Below are 18,121 nucleotides of genomic sequence, written 5' to 3'. Positions count from 1 at the left end.
TTACCCCCACCGAACGCAGCCAAAGTGCCCGAGCCACGACTACTGACAGCAGGAGCTGAGACGCCCCACCCCACGCAGGGGTGTAAGGGCAGGGGGCCAAGAGGGAATCGCACTCCCCCTTTTTCATCCCCCAGCAACTTTCCCCGAGACAACTAGGGGGGGAGCTGAGCCAAAGCGCGGTCCCCCTGGCACCCGCATCTCCCTCTCGGCTTGCTGCACCGCCATCGCATCCCCCCGCGGGGAAACTGAGTCACGGCTCCAAAGACACCGGCCGCCCTCTCCGTGCAGCGGGACCCCCCCAGTGCCCCCCGCAAAGCAGAAATCCAGCTGTTCCTACCTGAGCGTGGCACTCTCCCCTTGCCGCACAGTCACGTTGTCCATAGCTTTGGGGAAGGTGGCATCTCCGCTGCGCACGGGCACTCCTGCGGGCACAAGGAAGAGCAGCCTGAGACAGAGGACGACTAGGCACCTCCAGGGCAGGGCTAAGCACCCACCGACCCCCATCCTGGCCAGCAGGGACTTTTCCAACAGGCAAAAAACACACCCGACAAGGCCACCAGGAGCGAAAAGGGGGGTGGGGGTGGGGGGGAAGAGGAGGGAAGGGGTGCGTGTGTGCGGGGATGGTGGGGAGCAAAACCACCGGGGCGAGCGATGCGGAGCTCCACGGAGATCAGGAGAGCCCCCGGCAAGGCAGCCTGCGAGCGCTGAGCCTGCCGAGCGGCATCCGGAGGGAGTCCCCAGTATCCTTGGGTGAGGGAGGAGGACGGGAGGGCCGGGGGGGAGGAGGAAGAGGAGGAGGAGAAGTGGCAAAGGTGCTGGACGCTGGGCGAGCCGGCTCTTCCCGGGAAGTAGTCCGAGGCTCACTTGGGCGAGGAGGCGCCGGGGGGAGCCGCCCGGCTGCGCCCCGCTCCCCCACACTTGGCCCGAGTTCGCAGCGCGGAGCGGGGGCAGTCCAAAAAAAAAAATAAAAAAAAAAAAAACAAAAAACAACACCAAAACAGTGAAACACCCCCCCCCCAAAAAAAAAAAACCAAAAAAAACAAAAAACAACAACACCCCCGAGGCGAGCTAGAAGCAAAAAAGGCACGGCGGGCGAAGGCCTCCCAGGTGCCCAGCAGTTCCTCTCCGCCAGCCCCGCTGCCGGGTCCCAAAGGCGGGCTGGTCCAGGATGCCGGGATGCAGGATGGGGGGGGATTGTCCGAAGGCAGGACCGTTGGCGGGATGGAGGGGTGCCGGAGCCCCCCCAGCAGCCCTCAGCGGCGGGCGGAGGGGTGTCGGGGGAGCGGGGGAGGCGGCGGCAGCATCCCAGCCCCGCCGGCGCGGCTGGCCGGCAGCATCCCCGGGCGGCGCGCAGGCTGACTTCCCGGGGTTGTCATGGCAGCGGCTCCATCACTGACCGGCACTTCGCCTTCCCGCACATACAACACCCCACACCCCCCCTCTCCCTGCCCCAGCAACCCGCAACACACACACACACGCAGAGACAGAGAGAGAGAGAAGCAGGCGGGGAGCGGGGCGGCGGCGCACACTTCACACGCCAGCCCGGGCGAAGGACACCCACTTTAACCCCCGCCGCACCACGCTCCTCGGGGGACGGCACGGCAGGACCCCCCCCCGCCCCTCCCTGCCTTTCCCCTCGCTTCCCCGGCGTGCTTACCTGAGCCCAGCACCGCACTACCTCTAACATTTTCCCTCCTCTACCCCCGCACCATCCTGTGAAGCCGCTACGCCGGAGGGGAAACTGAGGCACGGGACAATTCTCCCCACACACACACAGGTGACAAGAAGAGGCAGCAGCATCCTCTGCACCTCACAGACGCGCAGCATGAGCTTAAGTGGCGAATTCCTCCCCAGCCACAAGCACAGTCCCCGCGTACTTTTTATCAGCTCATAATTTAACAAATATCGCATTTGCTTATGCCTAGTAATTCCTCCTTCCCTCCGCTAGCGGCTAAACACATTAATATTTCCAGGCACAGCTTCATGCTGGTAAAAGGTGCCGGGGAGCCATCCTTGGAGCACAAAGTCCTGGAGCCACTGAACAAGTGCGGAGCGAGCAGCCAAACCACAGCTTTCGGGCAGGGGGCTGCGCCCCTGGCAGCCCCCCCAGAGCTGTGGCAGCCCAGAATTAGGGGAAACCAGGCCTCCCCCACCTGCTGTCCCCAATGACTTCTCCGCGACATGGGACCTTATCCAAAAGTCCTCCCTCCCTCCATTCCCCACCGCCTGCTCTGTAGCTATTACACGGCACCAATTTTTTTTTTTTTTTTTTTTTTCTGTTTCTCGAAATCGCTGCCAACCTGAGCTGGATTCAAACTGGTGACCTAGATGTGAAAGGATCCATAGCCCGTTACTAATCCCTGGAGTCTCCGAATCCCCTGTAAACTACTGCTTAATTCACTAACTGTGCTATTTAATCTCTAAAACATTATGAGCTGTGCCGGGCAGAGGAAACACTCAATCAAATAAAGCTTTATTATTATTGTGCGTGCTGATAGGTCATATGAGAAGGGGATTGCTTTGCAAGTCTCTCTGCTTCTTCCTCTTCTGAAGGCTCTCTTGCTCCTTGAATTTAGCGCTGGTGGGACGTGCTGCCTCGAGTCCTACTTTTCCCCCGAGGAGACGGCAGCTTTCCCCAGCTCTTGGCAGGAGGACTTGAATCACTGCAGCTCACTCTGCTCCCGGCCCGTCTGGCAGGGGAGGGGTAAACCCCTGCCTCCGAGAGACTCTTTGGGCCCACTAATTACATGGGAGGGGTCTCTGAAACCTAAATGCAACCAGCCAGCCCATCGGCGGTAGGGTGAAACTCCTTGTATAGAGTCGCGGCATCGCGCCGGGGTGCACGATGAGCGAAGAATATAAGAGGCTGCTTTTGCTGAGCGCTGTGGCATCCAAACCCGCCCCCCCACAGCGAGATGGGGACCCCGCTGTGCGACCCATTCACTGCCGAGGAACAGCCTCCCGTGCAGGACCTACACGCCATCGCCAGGCTCATCACGCAAGAGCTGCCTCTCTCTTGCGAGGCCGCTCCTTCGGACGGGCAGAGACCATCTCCTGTGTCAGCAAAACCAAAGGGATTCCAATAACCACAGCCAGTTAACCTTTTAACACAGCCCAGATTGCCAGGAGCATCTTAAATCACGAGAGAATGCACCTGCCTACCATCAAAGCACGCGAGGTTGGGGCAGAACGTGACCCGCAGAGCACCTTCAGCCCTTGCAAGGGCTGAATTTGGCCCACTGTTAAAGAGACCATCAGCCTTGTTGGAAAATCCCAAGGAATTTCAATCCGGTATCGCCAGCTCCTGCATACCAAAGCCCCGCAGAACCCCGGGTCTATCTCCCCATCTCTCCCTCTCTCGTATCCATACAACGTACATATAAATCAGCCTGTCACAGCTCGTCTCTCTTCTGACAGCTGTAATTGCCTCACACTATAAAAATATCCACAGACAATAAACACAGCGCGTGAAAACAGCAAAGAGAGAACGAAATCAAGATTCCTTTAAATAATTCAGTTGCTCCAAGCAGCGGAGGAGCCAGCAACCGAGTCCAGCTGTGGAGGTTCAGCAGCAAGAGAAAGAGAGCTTTGTAGCCTCCTCTGGGGATGAGAGAGTCCTTTTTTCCTTCGGTGGTTTTTTGACCACGGCAGCAGCAGAGCCTGCCGCACACGGGCTACGCCGCTCGCGAAGCAGCACCTACCCCAGCATGCAACGCAGCCTCTTGCTTTCAGCTTCTCCCCTTTCTTCCTACTTAGATAAAAGTATTATTTTTTATATTTTTTTTTTCTTTTTTCTGTTGCGAGCAACAGGCAGGAGACAAACAGAACGAGCAAAGCCCAGCCACACTTTTAAGTGTATATTTATCTCTGCATCTATCTCCTCAACCTCCTTCTTCCCAGCAAGGCTAAAGGCTCCCCTCTCCTGGCAGAGACCACAAACAGGGCAGCAAAAGCAGGGGAATCCACAAGCTGGCATCGCTCTGGACTGGGAAGGGGACGGATTTCCCCCTGGGGAGATGGCGACTGGTTTGGAGGATGCCGAAAAACCAGGGACGGGGAAAGGGTGAGGAGGAGCAAGATGCCGCAGCTTTGCTTTTGCAGAGGAGCATCTCCACGGGAGAGACGATGGCTGGGGAGGGGGAGGCTTGCAGGCGGAGCTGGGGGCAGCGACTGCAATCTTCGTCGGCCAGGGAAAACCCTTTTCAGCAGATATTTACTCAATTTTCGAGAAAGTGATCGGACGGGGAGAAAGGCGTCCGCCCCAGTTCACAGCAACTCCCGTTAAACGTCTTCCTACCCTTCACCATCAACCATCCCCGCGGCCAGCTGGGGCTTTCATTTTAAGATTTTAAGCAAATCAGTCCCCAAAAAATAGCCCCAGGGAGGAACCACGCCAGCGTTTCCCACCGCCTGCTGCGAGGGACCCTGGCTCCTTCTGCGGCACCTGGGAACCTTCCAGCAAACGCTGCCCCAAAACTCAGGCTTTTTGAACAAACCCAAGCCCGAGCACCTCATCGGCAGATTTGAGTGGTCCCACTGGCTGATAACCAGATGCAAAATTGCACTTAAGGTCCCTCTTATCAAGTAAAACAACGTGATTGCTGCTTTTTTTTTTTTTTTTTGCCTTTCTCAGAAATACCTAGCACTATTCTAGCATCTACTTTGCTCGTAGCTGCTTGCAGGGACGGTTGACAGATCCTCCCATACAACCCGTGCCTATGTACCTGCCTGCAAACCTATAGACATACAACACTACGCCTCCCCGCACTGAAAGATTTCACTTCTGGAGGAAAAAAAAAACAAAACCAAAACAACCCAAAAAACCCCCCACGACTTTCAATAAGTAGGTCATAGCAAGGCAATTTGCACAAACAGATTTTTTTCTTTTAATTCCTTTTCTTTTCCTTTTCACGAAGCTGATGGACGGCAAATCTGAATTTTCTAATCTGAAATTGCCAAATATGATCAGAAACATCATTTATGCTCGAGCCGTTTTCCTTCCTTGCCAACGAAAACACGGTTTCGTAAGCCCATTCCTGCTATCGCATGCCACATTATTCTCCAATAAGCCCAGAGCTGCAAAAAAAAACCCCAGTGCTTAATTTTCTTGGCATTAGTCAGGTGAATGACACACCAGGCCGGGGGAGCTTTTTTAACTACTGAGCCCTCAATGCCTACAACCATTCACCGCGCACACAAAGGACGCGGGCGCTGACTCATTCATCCCCTCGTTAATGGTGGCCCCAATTAAAAAACAATGATTGAGAGCCTTACTTGGCTGGAGCTGTTTTGAGCCCTTCTCGCCCCAAAAGGCATTCCTGGGCCGAGCTGGAGAAATTGCCCGATCGGGGACTTTTCTAGGCCACTTTTCTGAATGCGAGAAGCATCCTCGTGGGCACGCGGCCCTTATACTGAAGGCAGGCAGCGACCACCGGCACCTTCTTCATGGTGTTTAAAAACAACGCCGGAGACCCCATTAATCCCCACCGCTAAAGATGCCGTTAATATTTAACCGGCATTTATATAAAACTTACAGTAACCGTCCTATTAAATTCACATGAAGTGTCCTTTCGGGAGCCTTCCCCTAAAGCCACGCCGGGAGCCGCTGCCCTGCTGCCTCCTCTTTGCACCGGGTGCTTCACCATAAAAAAAAAAAAAGGAAGAACATTTTCTTTGGCCTTTAAAAAAAACTGCTGGGTTTGGGTTTGTCACTCTGGGCTGAGGATTTTCCAGCACGAGTTGACTCCTACCAGGGCAGCCCTGGTGGAGTTGCCTGGTCCTTCCTGCAGCTCCGGGGCCGGAGGTTGCAAGAGGTTGCAAAAGCTTATCCCAAGCCAAAGCCAGCAAAGGACTGACCGCCCTGCAACATCTCAAGAGGTAACCCAGAAGGTACCGCTTGAGGAAGAGGAAAGGCTCGTCGCAAGCTGCCAAAATACCCCACATAGCGCTGCCATCCCTTATATACGCAGAGATACACGCCAGCATCCTTGAGGATGCTCTGATGTACCTTGCAGATCACAGAATCATAGAATGGTTTGGGTTGGAAGGGACCTTAAAGATCATCTAGTTCCAACCCCCCTGCCCCGGACAGGGACATCTCCCACTAGACCAGGTTGCTCAGAGCCCTGTCCAGCCTGGCCTTAAAAACTTCCAGGGATGGGGCTTCCACCGCCTCTCTAGGCAACCTGTTCCAGTGTCTCACCACCCTCATGGTGAAGAACTTCTTCCTAACGTCCAGTCTGAATTGTCCCATCTCTAGTTTTGATCCATTCCCTCTAGTCCTACCATTACCCGCCATCCTAAAAAGTCCCTCCCCAGCTTTCTTGCAGGCCCCCTTGAGATACCGGTAGGCCACTATAAGGTCTCCTCGGAGCCTTCTTTTCTCCAAAACATGGGTCCCGGCAGCACTGGAGCTTGGAGGGATGCAGAGTAGTCCCCAAGGCCCGTCTTCTCCTTTGGGATTACTCCTTTCTCCCACGCTTCTCAGTGTCTGAGCCTTTTCCAACACCCCAGCCAACACAACATGCCTATTTATGAAGCGACACCTCCCTATGTCCAGCCTTAACATTAATCATCTACACAGGCAGTTAAAAAAACAAAACAAAACCTACCGAGGAGACACCAAGCCACGCTGGCACAGGGAAAGTTATGAACTGGGATTGATTCTTGGTACAAATTAATATTGGTTTCAACACGAATCCGGTTCTCGTTGCATTGTTGTGCGGTCACGCCGCTATATTAACGCCACAAAAAAGACAATCCCATACGCTGGGCTCCGCATGCACAGCGGAGTTTGATCAGCCTGAGTCAGGTGCCAGGGACGGCTGACGACATCGGATAAAACCGTGCCATTAGCCATCTAATAGCGTTTTATAAGCATATGACATTAACCCAGCGCTCCACAACTCAATCCGCTCTGCCTTTTAACGGGAGTAAGTGCGCACGGGAAGAGCGAAAAAGCTGAATAGGCTGAAAAACGAAGGCAGCCACGCCTCGGGCCCCACCGCCAATATTTGGGGGCCCCAGAACGGATAAATTAAATGTGGAAACACGAGCTTCTCCCCCCACAACTTCTGCCCGCAGTTTGGGGGAACTGCCAAGCTCTGCGCTGGACAAACCTTTGGAGGAGCCGCTCCAAGAGTTGCCTTCTCCTGGGACGGCCCCAAATTGGACGCGCCAAGCCTTCCCCGGCCCGTCTGGATACCAACGCGCACATCCCAAACCCCACGGAGAAGGTAAACGTCCCTGCTTGATGCTGGCCCATCGCCACATTCACCCCCTTCCACCTCATTTTCCCCAGCCAAGCCCTTTCCTACCAGAAAGCCTCTTGGGTCCACGCAGACCAGGCGGCGCAAGCGCCGGGAGAGGAGCAGATATCTTGATTTAGACCACGACGTTCACACAAAAAGCAGATATCGAGGAGCAGAGGCCCTGCAAAACACCTCTTTGGAAACCACCGAGCAACGCTCAGCAGCTCTCGGTGAAACCCCAGCCCACTGCCAGGTGTTCGGCATCTTTGACAATCACACTCTCCTGGAGGCACTGATTTGCCTTTTCCCCGCAGCTGCCTTTGGACCTGGATCACACACCTTCAAAACCACAGAGTGGAGCCGGGGGGGAGACGCAAAGCTTTGCTTTCCCACCCCCCACCAGCAACCCCAGCCAAAAAAAAAGGGGCTTTTCTTCAAGAAGTACCTCAAAAAAACAAACACCTTTGCTGGACCCATTTTTTGGCCAACTTTGAGGCTCATTTTCCCAAGGTGCCGAGGTCGCCAAATGGCTCCTCGGGAAGAAAAGCCGGGCGCGCTGCTGTCTGCCTGGATCAATTTGAGTTTTGCCACTGGTCCTCTGACCCTCGCGGCGCTACGCGTCCAAGAATAATATTAATAATAGCCCTGCCATTAAGCGAGATGCTGGGTCTGAATCTGAAGATTTTGAGAAATGATCTCATAAATTTAATTCCCGGGGTACCATCTTTGAGCGTTAACAGGCACAGTCGCCTCTGAATTCTGGGAAATGAGCATAATTACATGGAGATCGACAAGGCACAAATGCCAAGAATTCTGTTAACCTTTAATACTGCAAAAAAACTCTCCCCTTGTAATTATCTCTTTCCTTTGTCTTAAATGTTACTGATGAATATTTAGTGGGATAAGCAAATAAAAGGAGGCCGAGGGGCGCAAGGAAGCGCGGCCCTCTGCAGAGTAACTCTGCAAACCTCGCAGCATCGCCGACGGACCCCAGGTCTCGAAACCTGCCACCCAGGATGACGACACCCCCGCGGTGACACGCAGCCACCGCAGAGCCGGTGGCGGGTAACCGGAGTTACGCCAAAATCCCAATTAATTCCCAGCGCGGCTGCAAATACACCCAGGTCCGCGGCACGGAGCGATCCTGCACACACCCCCCCCCAGCAGAACGGTTTCAGGTGCCCTTTCCCAAACCCAACTTTTGTCTCGGAATAAAACTTCCTGGGTCAAAAAAAAAAACAAAACCAAACGTATCACCTTTCAAACAATATCCTCCCTAGGGTTGCAAATGGCACTGCCCTCTTGCTGCACATCGAGCCTGATGGAAAGAAGATTTTCTCCCGGTGTGAACTGCATTAATATCTGTCACCACTCTGGCATTTCTGCCTGTAATGATGAAAAATATGTGCAGAGGATGCGGGGTGCTCTCAGCATCGCCTCCCTCCCCATGAAGCGAAATTAGAAGCAGCTGCTCCCAGTTCCCATCCTTTTTTTACGGCCCGACCGCATTATCTTGGGAAGCTTATTATTTGGGAGACGGCGTGGGGATAACGGAGGCTCGTGACCTATCCGTATTCAAAGTGTGCCTTGCTGCAGACGGGGGCTCAGCTCTGCCCTCCCCTGAGCTGCAGCCCGGTGTAAAGGTCACTTTCCTCTTTTAATGTCGCGTCAGACCGACCGCTGCGGGAACGAGGAAAGGGAAAAGGCACATCACCCCCCCCAGATGGAGAAAACCCATCTCCGTCTTGGGAGGAGCGTGCCGGCACGAGGTGTAACCACCTGCAACGCCAAATGCTTCTGGACCACCGTCCGGGAGCCCTGGAAGAGGCGGAGGGAGCATCTTCCTGGCTTTGAAGATGCTGCTTTTCAACCGCATCCCGCTGGGATGGGCAGGGAGGCAGGGAACACCGTGCCACGGAGGAGGGGGATTGCAGCACACCCCTGTACGTGCCCCAAAACGCCGCAGGGAGGAGGGGGGGACGAGAGGACGTGCCGTCCATCGGTGTGCCAAACCCAGATGCTAAGGCATCCCAAATTAACCGACGCTGCCGGGGCCACCGAGTGTGCGAGCCGGGCCACCTCGGAGCCCCGTAGTCCCAGCGGAGAGGCTGGGTGCCACGGGAGAGGCTGGAGCACTCTACAGAGCAAACTTTGCCTCCAGCCCCAAAGCCAGACCTTTACAGACTCCCTCCTCCCTCGTTGCGGGAGGAACGAAGCCGAAGCAGTATTTATTCACAGAGGACCGGGGAGAAAAATGAAATAAAAGAGGTTAGCTCATTAAGCACGACACCTACCCCTCCCGAGAGAGGGCTGAGGAACCGGCTTTGAGGAGGAACACGTGTCACAGCCCAGAGCCAAGGCTGCTACCGGCAGCGAGGGCTCCAAAACCTTCCCCAGACAGGCGACACCACAACCAGCTTGGACCTGGGGGTCCCATCCACCACCGCACCCCCCCCCCCGGCCCCGGTTACTTCCGACCTCGGAGCACAGCAAATATTTGCTCCCCTCCCTTCCCTTCTCTCTTCTTGCCTGCCTTCAACCGGAGCGAGCTTACCTAGTCTCCGAGCTGCTTTTATGCCCCTTTAAAAGGTTATAAAAGCCGTCTTTATATTCCAATAAAGGGATATAAAAACAACCTTTTTCGCAGTTCAATAAATGTGGTTAACTCCCCCACCACCACCACCCACACCTTAAGACTTTTTGCCTGGGCGCTGTGTGGGGGGGGCTGCTGCATGGCGGGGAGGAGGAGGGGGCTTTGGGAAGAGCATCCCGGAGCGGGAGGAAGCAGAGCATCCCGAGGGAGGGGGGGCAAAGGGGGCGAGAGGGGCACCGGGCAGGCGCGATGCCAAGCAGAGCCGGGTGCCATCACCTGAGCTGCTGCCCAAAAAGGCTCCGGCAAGAAACTGATCCCTGGATACTGATGCTGGATGCATTTACTCCAAGGAAAACACCTCCTGAAAGCTGGCTTGGGCCCAAGGATATGCTGCTGTGGCACGACAAAAATTCAAAAGTCCAAGCGATGGACTCCAGACGTGGAGGGGCGAGCAGCAGCCCAGCAGGTTTTTGCCTCTCCTGGTAAAGCCTCCTTGAACATAAACGATGATAAAACGGCGGCCCATCCCGCTCAGCATCCCTGCAGCTGGCAAGCCGCGGCGTCTAGGACCGCGCCACCTCTCCTGGGTGACAAGGGACAGGTCGCTGGCTGCCAACCCCCTGCTCCTCACGGACCGCGGGTCAGGGATTGTCCCTTCCCGAGCATCAGTGCCACGCGTAGCGTGACGGGACCCTCGGAGCCTCCAGACACGGCTCTCATTGTTATTTACCACGCCGGGGCTGGCAACCAGTCTCTCCCAAAAGCGCCGCTTTCCTTGGAAGAGGATCTAAAGCCGTCCAAGAGCCTCGCCGGGCATCAGAACAAGGAGGTTTATGATTTTTCCGTGACGGGCTGGTCCTTAGCAAGGTGAACGCAACTGGTATGAATCAAACCACCTCGGATTTCATACATCATCCCCCCCAGCGCCGCCGAAGACGACGGGCAGGCGGGGGGTTCGGCGGCCGAATGCCGAGCGGAGGAGGGCGTTTATCGGCGCTGACGTATTCGCCAGCGGGGGGCTGCGGGGCGATGGGACCGGGGCTGGGGGAGGTGCGAGTCCATAAATAAGGCGTTCCAGCTATCGGGAGCCGAAATTGAAGCCCAGCACCGAGGCAGGGAGAGCTTTTCCAGGCTGTGCTCCCCCAACTCTCCGACCTAATTTATCCCCTCCACATGTCGGGGACCAAACTCCGGCCAGGGCAGGGGCAGAGGAGATGATCTTGCGGGCTTTTTGCCCCCACCACGCAGCCTGCCCCCGGCTCACTCCTTCACGCCCCTCCCTGCCACTGCCAGCTAATTAATCTCACTAATCACCTTTACCAGGCTCTTTTTTGGAGCAGAACGACGAGGGTGAAGGGAGAGGACAAGCATCCGGGGCTCCCTGGGGAATTCAGAAGAGTTTACAGTCCCTGGCATGAGAAAATCCATACTCATCTTGGCTCTGGGAGGCAGGGCTGCCCTCCCACGCTCCTATTAGCAATTACCAATCATCTTTTATTAGGCCCGGCATTGATTTGCTGCTCATTTTGGTGGGAATGAAGGCCTAAGAAGCCTCAACCGGGTCTGAGCCGAGGAATCCAGGCACGGAGCCGGTGGTGCGGAGGGGAGAGATGGGCTGGGAACCTGGGATGCTGACACGGGTCCAGCTGTGCCATCGGCAGAGCAGAAGCAGAGCTGCCATCTCAAAACAGCCTCGCACATCCCTCTCCGTCTTTTCCACAGCCGCCCAGCGCATATGGAAGAGGGACCAAGGGGTCCAAGGAGCTGGGGGCTCCTCCTCATCCTTATTTAGGGAGCTCCTTCCGCCCTGGGGAGGGGGATTCGCACTGTGGCCTGTTCCAGTAGGGATTTTTCGATCCCAGTCCCTGCCTGCTGGGAGAAGTCACCCAGATCTCCAAAACCCAGCCCGGGGCCAGCTATTCCCCTCCGGGAGAAACAGACTCCTAACGCCACACTTCTGTTTCCAAGCCGACACTTCCAAGTAGCTTGTGAAACACAGAATTCTGTTAGGAATCATCAGAATATTTTGTTCTGATAATGCCATAACACCATCGTACACATTAGCACACGTGCCACACGGAAAGGACTATTTGAATATCAAACCAAAGTGAATTTACAGGGGTTTTTTGTGGTTGGGTCTTTTTTTTTTTTTTTTTTTTTAACCTTCTTTTCTTTCCCTCCTGGCAAAACTGGCACCGCGAGTTATCAGTTTCCAACTGTTTGCACCACAGCTTTTCCATGCGCGTCCCTGCTGTCACCAAACCTGCCGCTCTCTGCGCCCCATGTCCTCAGATAACCCGAGACGTGCGGACGCGGGCACAAAAGGACCTCACAGCCTCCGGGGAGGAGACCCCAGGCAGCTCTTTGAGCCCTGCAGAGGAGGTGGTGGGAGACGCAGACCTCCCTGTGTCGCGTCTGAGCCTCCGACACATCCCTCTGCACCCAACAGTACCAACCCCATCCCACCCCGGCACAAACCCCAATCCCCCTGCAACAAACTCCATCCCACCCTGGCACAAACCTCATCCCGCCCTGGAACAAACCGCGTCCCACCTCAGTGCAAACGCCAATCCCACCCTGGAGCAAACCCCATCCCACCCCAGCGCAAACCACATCCCACCCCAGCGCAAACCCCAGTCCCAGCCTGGAGCAAACCCTGTCACCCCCTGGAACAAACTGCGTCCCACCCTGGCGCAAACCCCATCCCACCCCAGCGCAAACCCCAATCCCACCCCGGAGCAAACCCCATCCCACCGTGGCATAAACCGCATCCCACTCTGGCACAAACCCCATCTCACCTCAGCACAAACCCCAATCCCAGCCCGGAGCAAACCCCATCCCACCCTGGCACAAACCCCATCCCCCTTCAGTGCAAACCCCATCCCAAACCAGAGCAAATCCCATCCCATTGCAGCACAAACCCCATCCCACCCTGGACCAAAGCCCCATCCCAGCCTGGACCAAACCCCATCCCATCCAGACACAAACCCCATCCCACCCCAGCACCACCCTTCCCAGCAGACCAAGGTGGGTATGCGCTAAAACCCTCAACTTCGTTGCATTTAGACTTATTTATATGTATTTTAAAGAAAAAAAAAAAAACGAGCCTGCATTTAGAGAGCGAGAGCCACCCCAGGAAATATTAAAACGGGAGAGCCGATTCAGAGGAGAGCGGTTCACAAACGCCTGCGGTGAGGCGGATAAAAGCCAAGGGCTGCAAAGCCTTGGATGTGCCTACGCTTCAGATGGCGCGGGAGAAGACAGAGACACTCTTAAACTCTGCCCCAGATCTGCCAGCACAGAAAATTTAACTCCGCTTTGAACCAGGCAACCGAATTATCTCCCCGGGAAGCGGCCGCCGCCGGGCAGCGATGGGGAGGCGATGGGGATGCGCAGCCCGGCCCTCGCTGGTGGGGACGATGGAGGGGACCAGCGCCTGCCCGGCGGGTGGTGGCCCAGGTGATGCCGCGGGAGTGACTGCCACCGAGCCGGGGGGATGCTGGGGCTGCCGTACTCCGGACCATGCAAGGGACGGGTTAAGGAGAGAGGGGGGCTCTGCCGAAATCGCCCTGCACGGGGATGCGGCGGCGAACCCGGTGTTGTCGCCGAGTAAATTTTGCCACCGGGCTTTGCTTCTAAGCACACATCTCTGATGCCAGTTGCAAGAATAAGCAGACTGGGTTTAATCCAGAGACAGCCCTCGTATTATTTAAGGATCCACCGCCCATTTTTCCCCCCCCTCTTGTTCTTTTTCTGTCCACCTCCAGGCAGTCTGGGAAGAGGACAGGGAGACAAAACCACGGATGCCAAGCCCTACAACGAGCACGTTGTTGGACTCTCCCTCCTCTCCCCATCAGCGGACACCGGTGCCCCACACCAGACAAAGACCCAAGGACTTTTGTCCCACGCTGAAATTGGGCTGTCAAAGCCCTCGCTGGCACCCGCCGTGCCTTTTGACTGGCATCGCCGCACAGCTCGCAAACGAAGCGGGCCAAATTTCTCCCTGGCGTAGCTTAATTAAAGTCAATGATGTTACACCAGGGAGGAACCTGGCCCACTGTCCTGAGCCGGAGTCCACCACTATTCCAGCTGGCAACTGACAGGCGGCTCAGCGGCGGCAGGAGGGATCCCTGGCACCGGGAACGGCGCTGGGAACTGTATTCGGCATTTGCGAGTGGGAGACGGGCTCAATAAACACGGCACTAAGTAAAACCAGATCCGCCATAAATAACAACAACCAGCGTTTTCGCCTCTTCCAAAACGCTACAGAAAACCGGACCAAATTGTCCTCCCATGTCCCATGAGCGGTGGGGACATTTCATTAGCCCTATTACACTGACAGGGAAAGAGTCACTGGGAGCTTAATAATAATAAAAATCCATTATGTTACAGCGCTCGTCATCTGTGTATCTCCACTAGCTGCAAAAAGGCAGGGAAATGGCTCTGCTCATTTTAATGGAGTAGAGGAGGCGGGGACGGAGATGCACGAGGGGGGTCAGCAATTAGCTTCAAGGTCGCTCATCAAGCCAGACTTGAAGTTTGCTGAGTGGTGCCACCAAGCCGTGCCCAGACTGGGCTGATGGGCCCAAAGATGGATTGAGCAAGCTGGTGTGTGGCAGCCTCTGTGCCTGGTCGGAGGGACGCGGACAGGCCGGAGAGGTGGGCTCGTGCCGAACTCATGAAGTTCAACCAGGCCAAGGGCAAGGTCCTGCACCTGGGTCATGGCAATCCCAAGTGGAGAATGGACTGAGAACAGCCCTGAGGAGAAGGACTTGGGGGTGTTGGTGGACGAGAAGCTCAACACAAGCCAGCAACGTGCACTGGCAGCCCAGAAACCCCCCGCAGCCTGGGCTGCATCCCCAGCAGGGCGAGGGGGGGGATTCTGGCCCTCTGCTCCGCTCTGTGAGACCCCCCTGCAGTGCTGCCTCCAGCTCTGGGGCACCAACAGCAGAAGGACACGGAGCTGTTGGAGCGGGGCCAGAGGAGGCCCCGGAGATGCTGGGAGGGCTGGAGCCCCTCTGCTGGGAGGACAGGCTGAGAGAGCTGGGGGGGTTCAGCCTGGAGAAGAGAAGGCTCCGGGGAGACCTTCCAGCCCCTTCCAGTCCCTCAAGGGGCTCCAGGAAAGCTGGGGAGGGACTCTGGAGCAGGGAGGGGAGCCATGGGACGAGGGGGAAGGGTTTTAAACTGCAAGACGAGAGATTGAGATGGGATATCGGGAAGAAATTGTTTGCTGTGAGGGCGGTGAGCCCCTGGAACAGAGAAGCTGTGGCTGCCCCATCCCTGGAGGGGTTCAAGGCCAGGTTGGACGGGGCTTGGAGCAACCTGGGCTGGTGGGAGGTGTCCCTGCCCAGGGCAGGGGGTGGAACGAGATGGTCTTTACATTCCCTTCCAACCCTAAACCATTCTATGATTCTAGGACCTGCTATGCCTTGGCTCCGTCTGCCCACCCGAACCCGTGCCAACGGACCCAGGGGAGGTCCCACGGCGACTCGAACGTGGTTAGATGCTCACAGCACGAGGGGTGCAATTACCCAGCAACCGCGGGCTGACTACGCCGTCGCTACGCTTTGCACACCTGTAATTTCCACCACGCTCCTACAGCTCCACCGCTCCCTCCATAGCTGCAAATTAATTAGAGCGTAAGCGCAAAAATCAGTGGTGCCGCCGAGCGCCAACAACACACAGCCACGGTGACCAGGAAGCCAAAGCCACAATTGTGGAGACGCAGGTAGCCTTACAGCCGAAACGTAGAGGAATTCCAGTTATAGGGACTAGTGGGTGGTGAGGAGGTTATTCAAAAGTCTTACCACGGTATAATTACACTGTGCTCGTAAGGTAATTACAGCCCCGCTATTATATACTGCAACCCTCCATTTCACGCCTAATCCCATAAGGTAGATTCAGAGGGATAAAAAGGCAGCGGGAAAAGACACTTGAGTGTTGCAAGAAGGACGGATGGACCGACGGGGGCAGCAAAAGGAGAGGAGGTAGGAATGGACGGAAAAGCTCCAGGCGTCCGGAGACATCGCTGACGCCCGGATTGGCCCCAGAGGATTCAGACCAGGCAAATGGGAAGAGCCGGGCTCGGTTGGCTGGGATCTATTGAGGAGGCAGAAGCATTCATCAAAAGCCAATCTGCTTTTGAAAAGCAGAAAAAGAGGTTACTTCGGATTAATTTTTCACTTCAGAAGCTTTATGGGTGAGTCCTGGAACTGTCAGGTCGAGACGCTTCAACATTTTCGGAATGAAAAGCTGGTTCAAAAGGCCTCTCCGTTTGGATTGTCAGGTAATTTGCACCCAAACATTTAAATTAAATTTTTCCGTTGGCTCATCTTTTTTTGGGGGGGGCGGGGAAGGGAAGAAGGTTTGGAGCTCCTGTTCATTTCTCAATTTCTCAAATTTTCATTCTTCGGGTCGGGCGGGTGGGGGAAGGAAACCTAAAAGCCCATTGCAGAGAGAGAGCCTCCCGCCCTGGCCAAAGGGGTGAGTTCACCCCTACAGCCCCTTCCCCCTGGCACATCTGGGCACATCGCGGTCCTTCAAGAGCACCGAGCTGGTCTCCTCCGACACCCTGATGGAGGGACAAGCCATCTGCCAAGCACACAAGGCCACCCCGAACAGGGGACATGCTCGGGAGGAGCAGCCCCCCAACATCCCAACCCTTTCCAGAAACCATCAGTATTTTCTGGATGCTGACAGAGCTTTCTGCCTTTCAAGTCGATGAGATTTTTGCCCAACCGGGACATTTCCAGGGCTTGCCTACACCCACACCAGCAAGGGAGCTCCTCCACCACAAGGCTGGGTAAATTTTCAGCTGATTAACTTCCACCCGGCTCCATCAGGTCCCATCTGGACCTGCACAAACTTATTTCAAACTACCCAACGCAGCCCGGTCCCAGATGGCCACGCAGACCCTGGCGCGACTTCCAGGTCTCCTGCTTGTTCTTCCTTATCCCCACCTGATTTTATTTGCCCGCTGCTGTTTGCATTTGTATTTGCTATTTTGGTGGCGGAGGGGAAGATGCGGGCACAGGAGGGGACGCCTGGTGCCGTGTCCCCGGCGTAAATTCCTGTCTCCGAATAACCCCAACCCTTTCTGTCGCACAGCACGTCCCTGCAACAAGAGACTATTCCCCCCGGCGCACCAAAAACGTTTATGCAGAGCAGACGCGTGGGCATGAAAATACAATCAGTTGGGAGACAAACTCCGCTTTTGCTGCTTTGTGGGTTTGGTTGGGGTTTTTTTTCCCACCCCCCTCCTTTCTTTTTCTTGGTTTTAAGTCTAGCTGGGCCAAATTCTTTATCGTCTGCTTCCGCAGAATTTGCAGAGCGCGGCATCACCGCAATTACGGAGGAGGGCGAATCCTGGCGGGATGCGAGACCACATCCCTGGGGAGCAACTCCCGGAGTTGCATCCGCGTGGACCTGCTCTAATCCCTCCGGGTGCCGTTTTCACCCAGTGAAACCCGTCCTTTGCGAGGCGCGAACGCCAGCCGCGGGAAATAAGGGCTGAGCTATTGCAGGAATGGCTTCCCCATCCCCATTAGGGGCTCAGCTAAGCCACGAAGCCTGAAAGTTGATTATATCTTTCATTAGGAATGACTGAATGATGTTTTTAAACTGGAAAATGAACTCGCCGCTAAGAGGAAACACTTTTCTTGGCGAGGCCGTAGAGTAGGCTCCCCGCGGAATAGATGCAGTTGTGAGAGTCAAAATTAAATTGATATTACAAAATTTCCTGAGGGGAAAAAAAAGTCATACGCTGCCTGCAGAAATGGTATCTCACAGAGAGCTGGCTAGAAAATGGAAATCCACTGAAACTCAAATATATTATTTTTTTTTAATGAAAAAACCCCACCTCTCAGCTTCCCCATCTCAGCAGAAATTCCCAAAAAGTTAAATTTCCATGGAACAGATGTCTTTTTCTCCCCCCCCCCCCGGAAATACCATTTCAGCTAACGCAAGAAGGGCGCTCCAGCTAGCTCCCCGCTCCTGGAAGCCTCACACGGGTTGCACAAACTCCCTTTAGGTGGGACACAACATGGCAAGTTGCCTTCAAAGGGGGGGCTTGGGCTCGGTGGGGGGCTCCCCCCTGCCTCCCAGCAGGTCTCCTTGGCCAGCAAGGACAACTCCTCCTGGCTTAGCCATCAGATAGCCAACCTGCTGAGCTCCTTCCAAGCAACCAGCCATCACCGAGATTTCAATTTTCCCAATGGAAAATCAATTTATCTGGAAAAATGGACATTGTCCCAAAAAAGCGTACAGTAAAGGCACTTTC

General features: G+C 55.4%; 1 protein-coding gene across 18 annotated transcripts in view; it reads right to left on the bottom strand.

Annotated features, from left to right (window-relative positions):
• LOC141732448 (protein CEPU-1) overlaps positions 1–18,121 on the bottom strand; it is a 479,662-nt gene that overhangs the window by 144,711 nt on the left and 316,830 nt on the right. For 7 of the 18 annotated variants that reach the window (XM_074561455.1, XM_074561456.1, XM_074561457.1 and 4 more), the window contains one exon: positions 338–422. In XM_074561455.1, the coding sequence (XP_074417556.1) occupies positions 338–422 (85 nt within the window). Of the gene's footprint in view, positions 1–337; positions 1,549–1,657; positions 2,177–18,121 lie in introns of those variants that run through there. The other 11 variants (XM_074561463.1, XM_074561472.1, XM_074561470.1 and 8 more) reach the window with 10 other exon arrangements.

Source organism: Larus michahellis, chromosome 17 (assembly GCF_964199755.1).
Source record: "Larus michahellis chromosome 17, bLarMic1.1, whole genome shotgun sequence".
NCBI lineage: Eukaryota > Metazoa > Chordata > Aves > Charadriiformes > Laridae > Larus > Larus michahellis.
The sequence above is the reverse complement of the archived record's forward strand: the minus strand, read 5'-3'. Positions and strand labels throughout refer to the sequence as shown.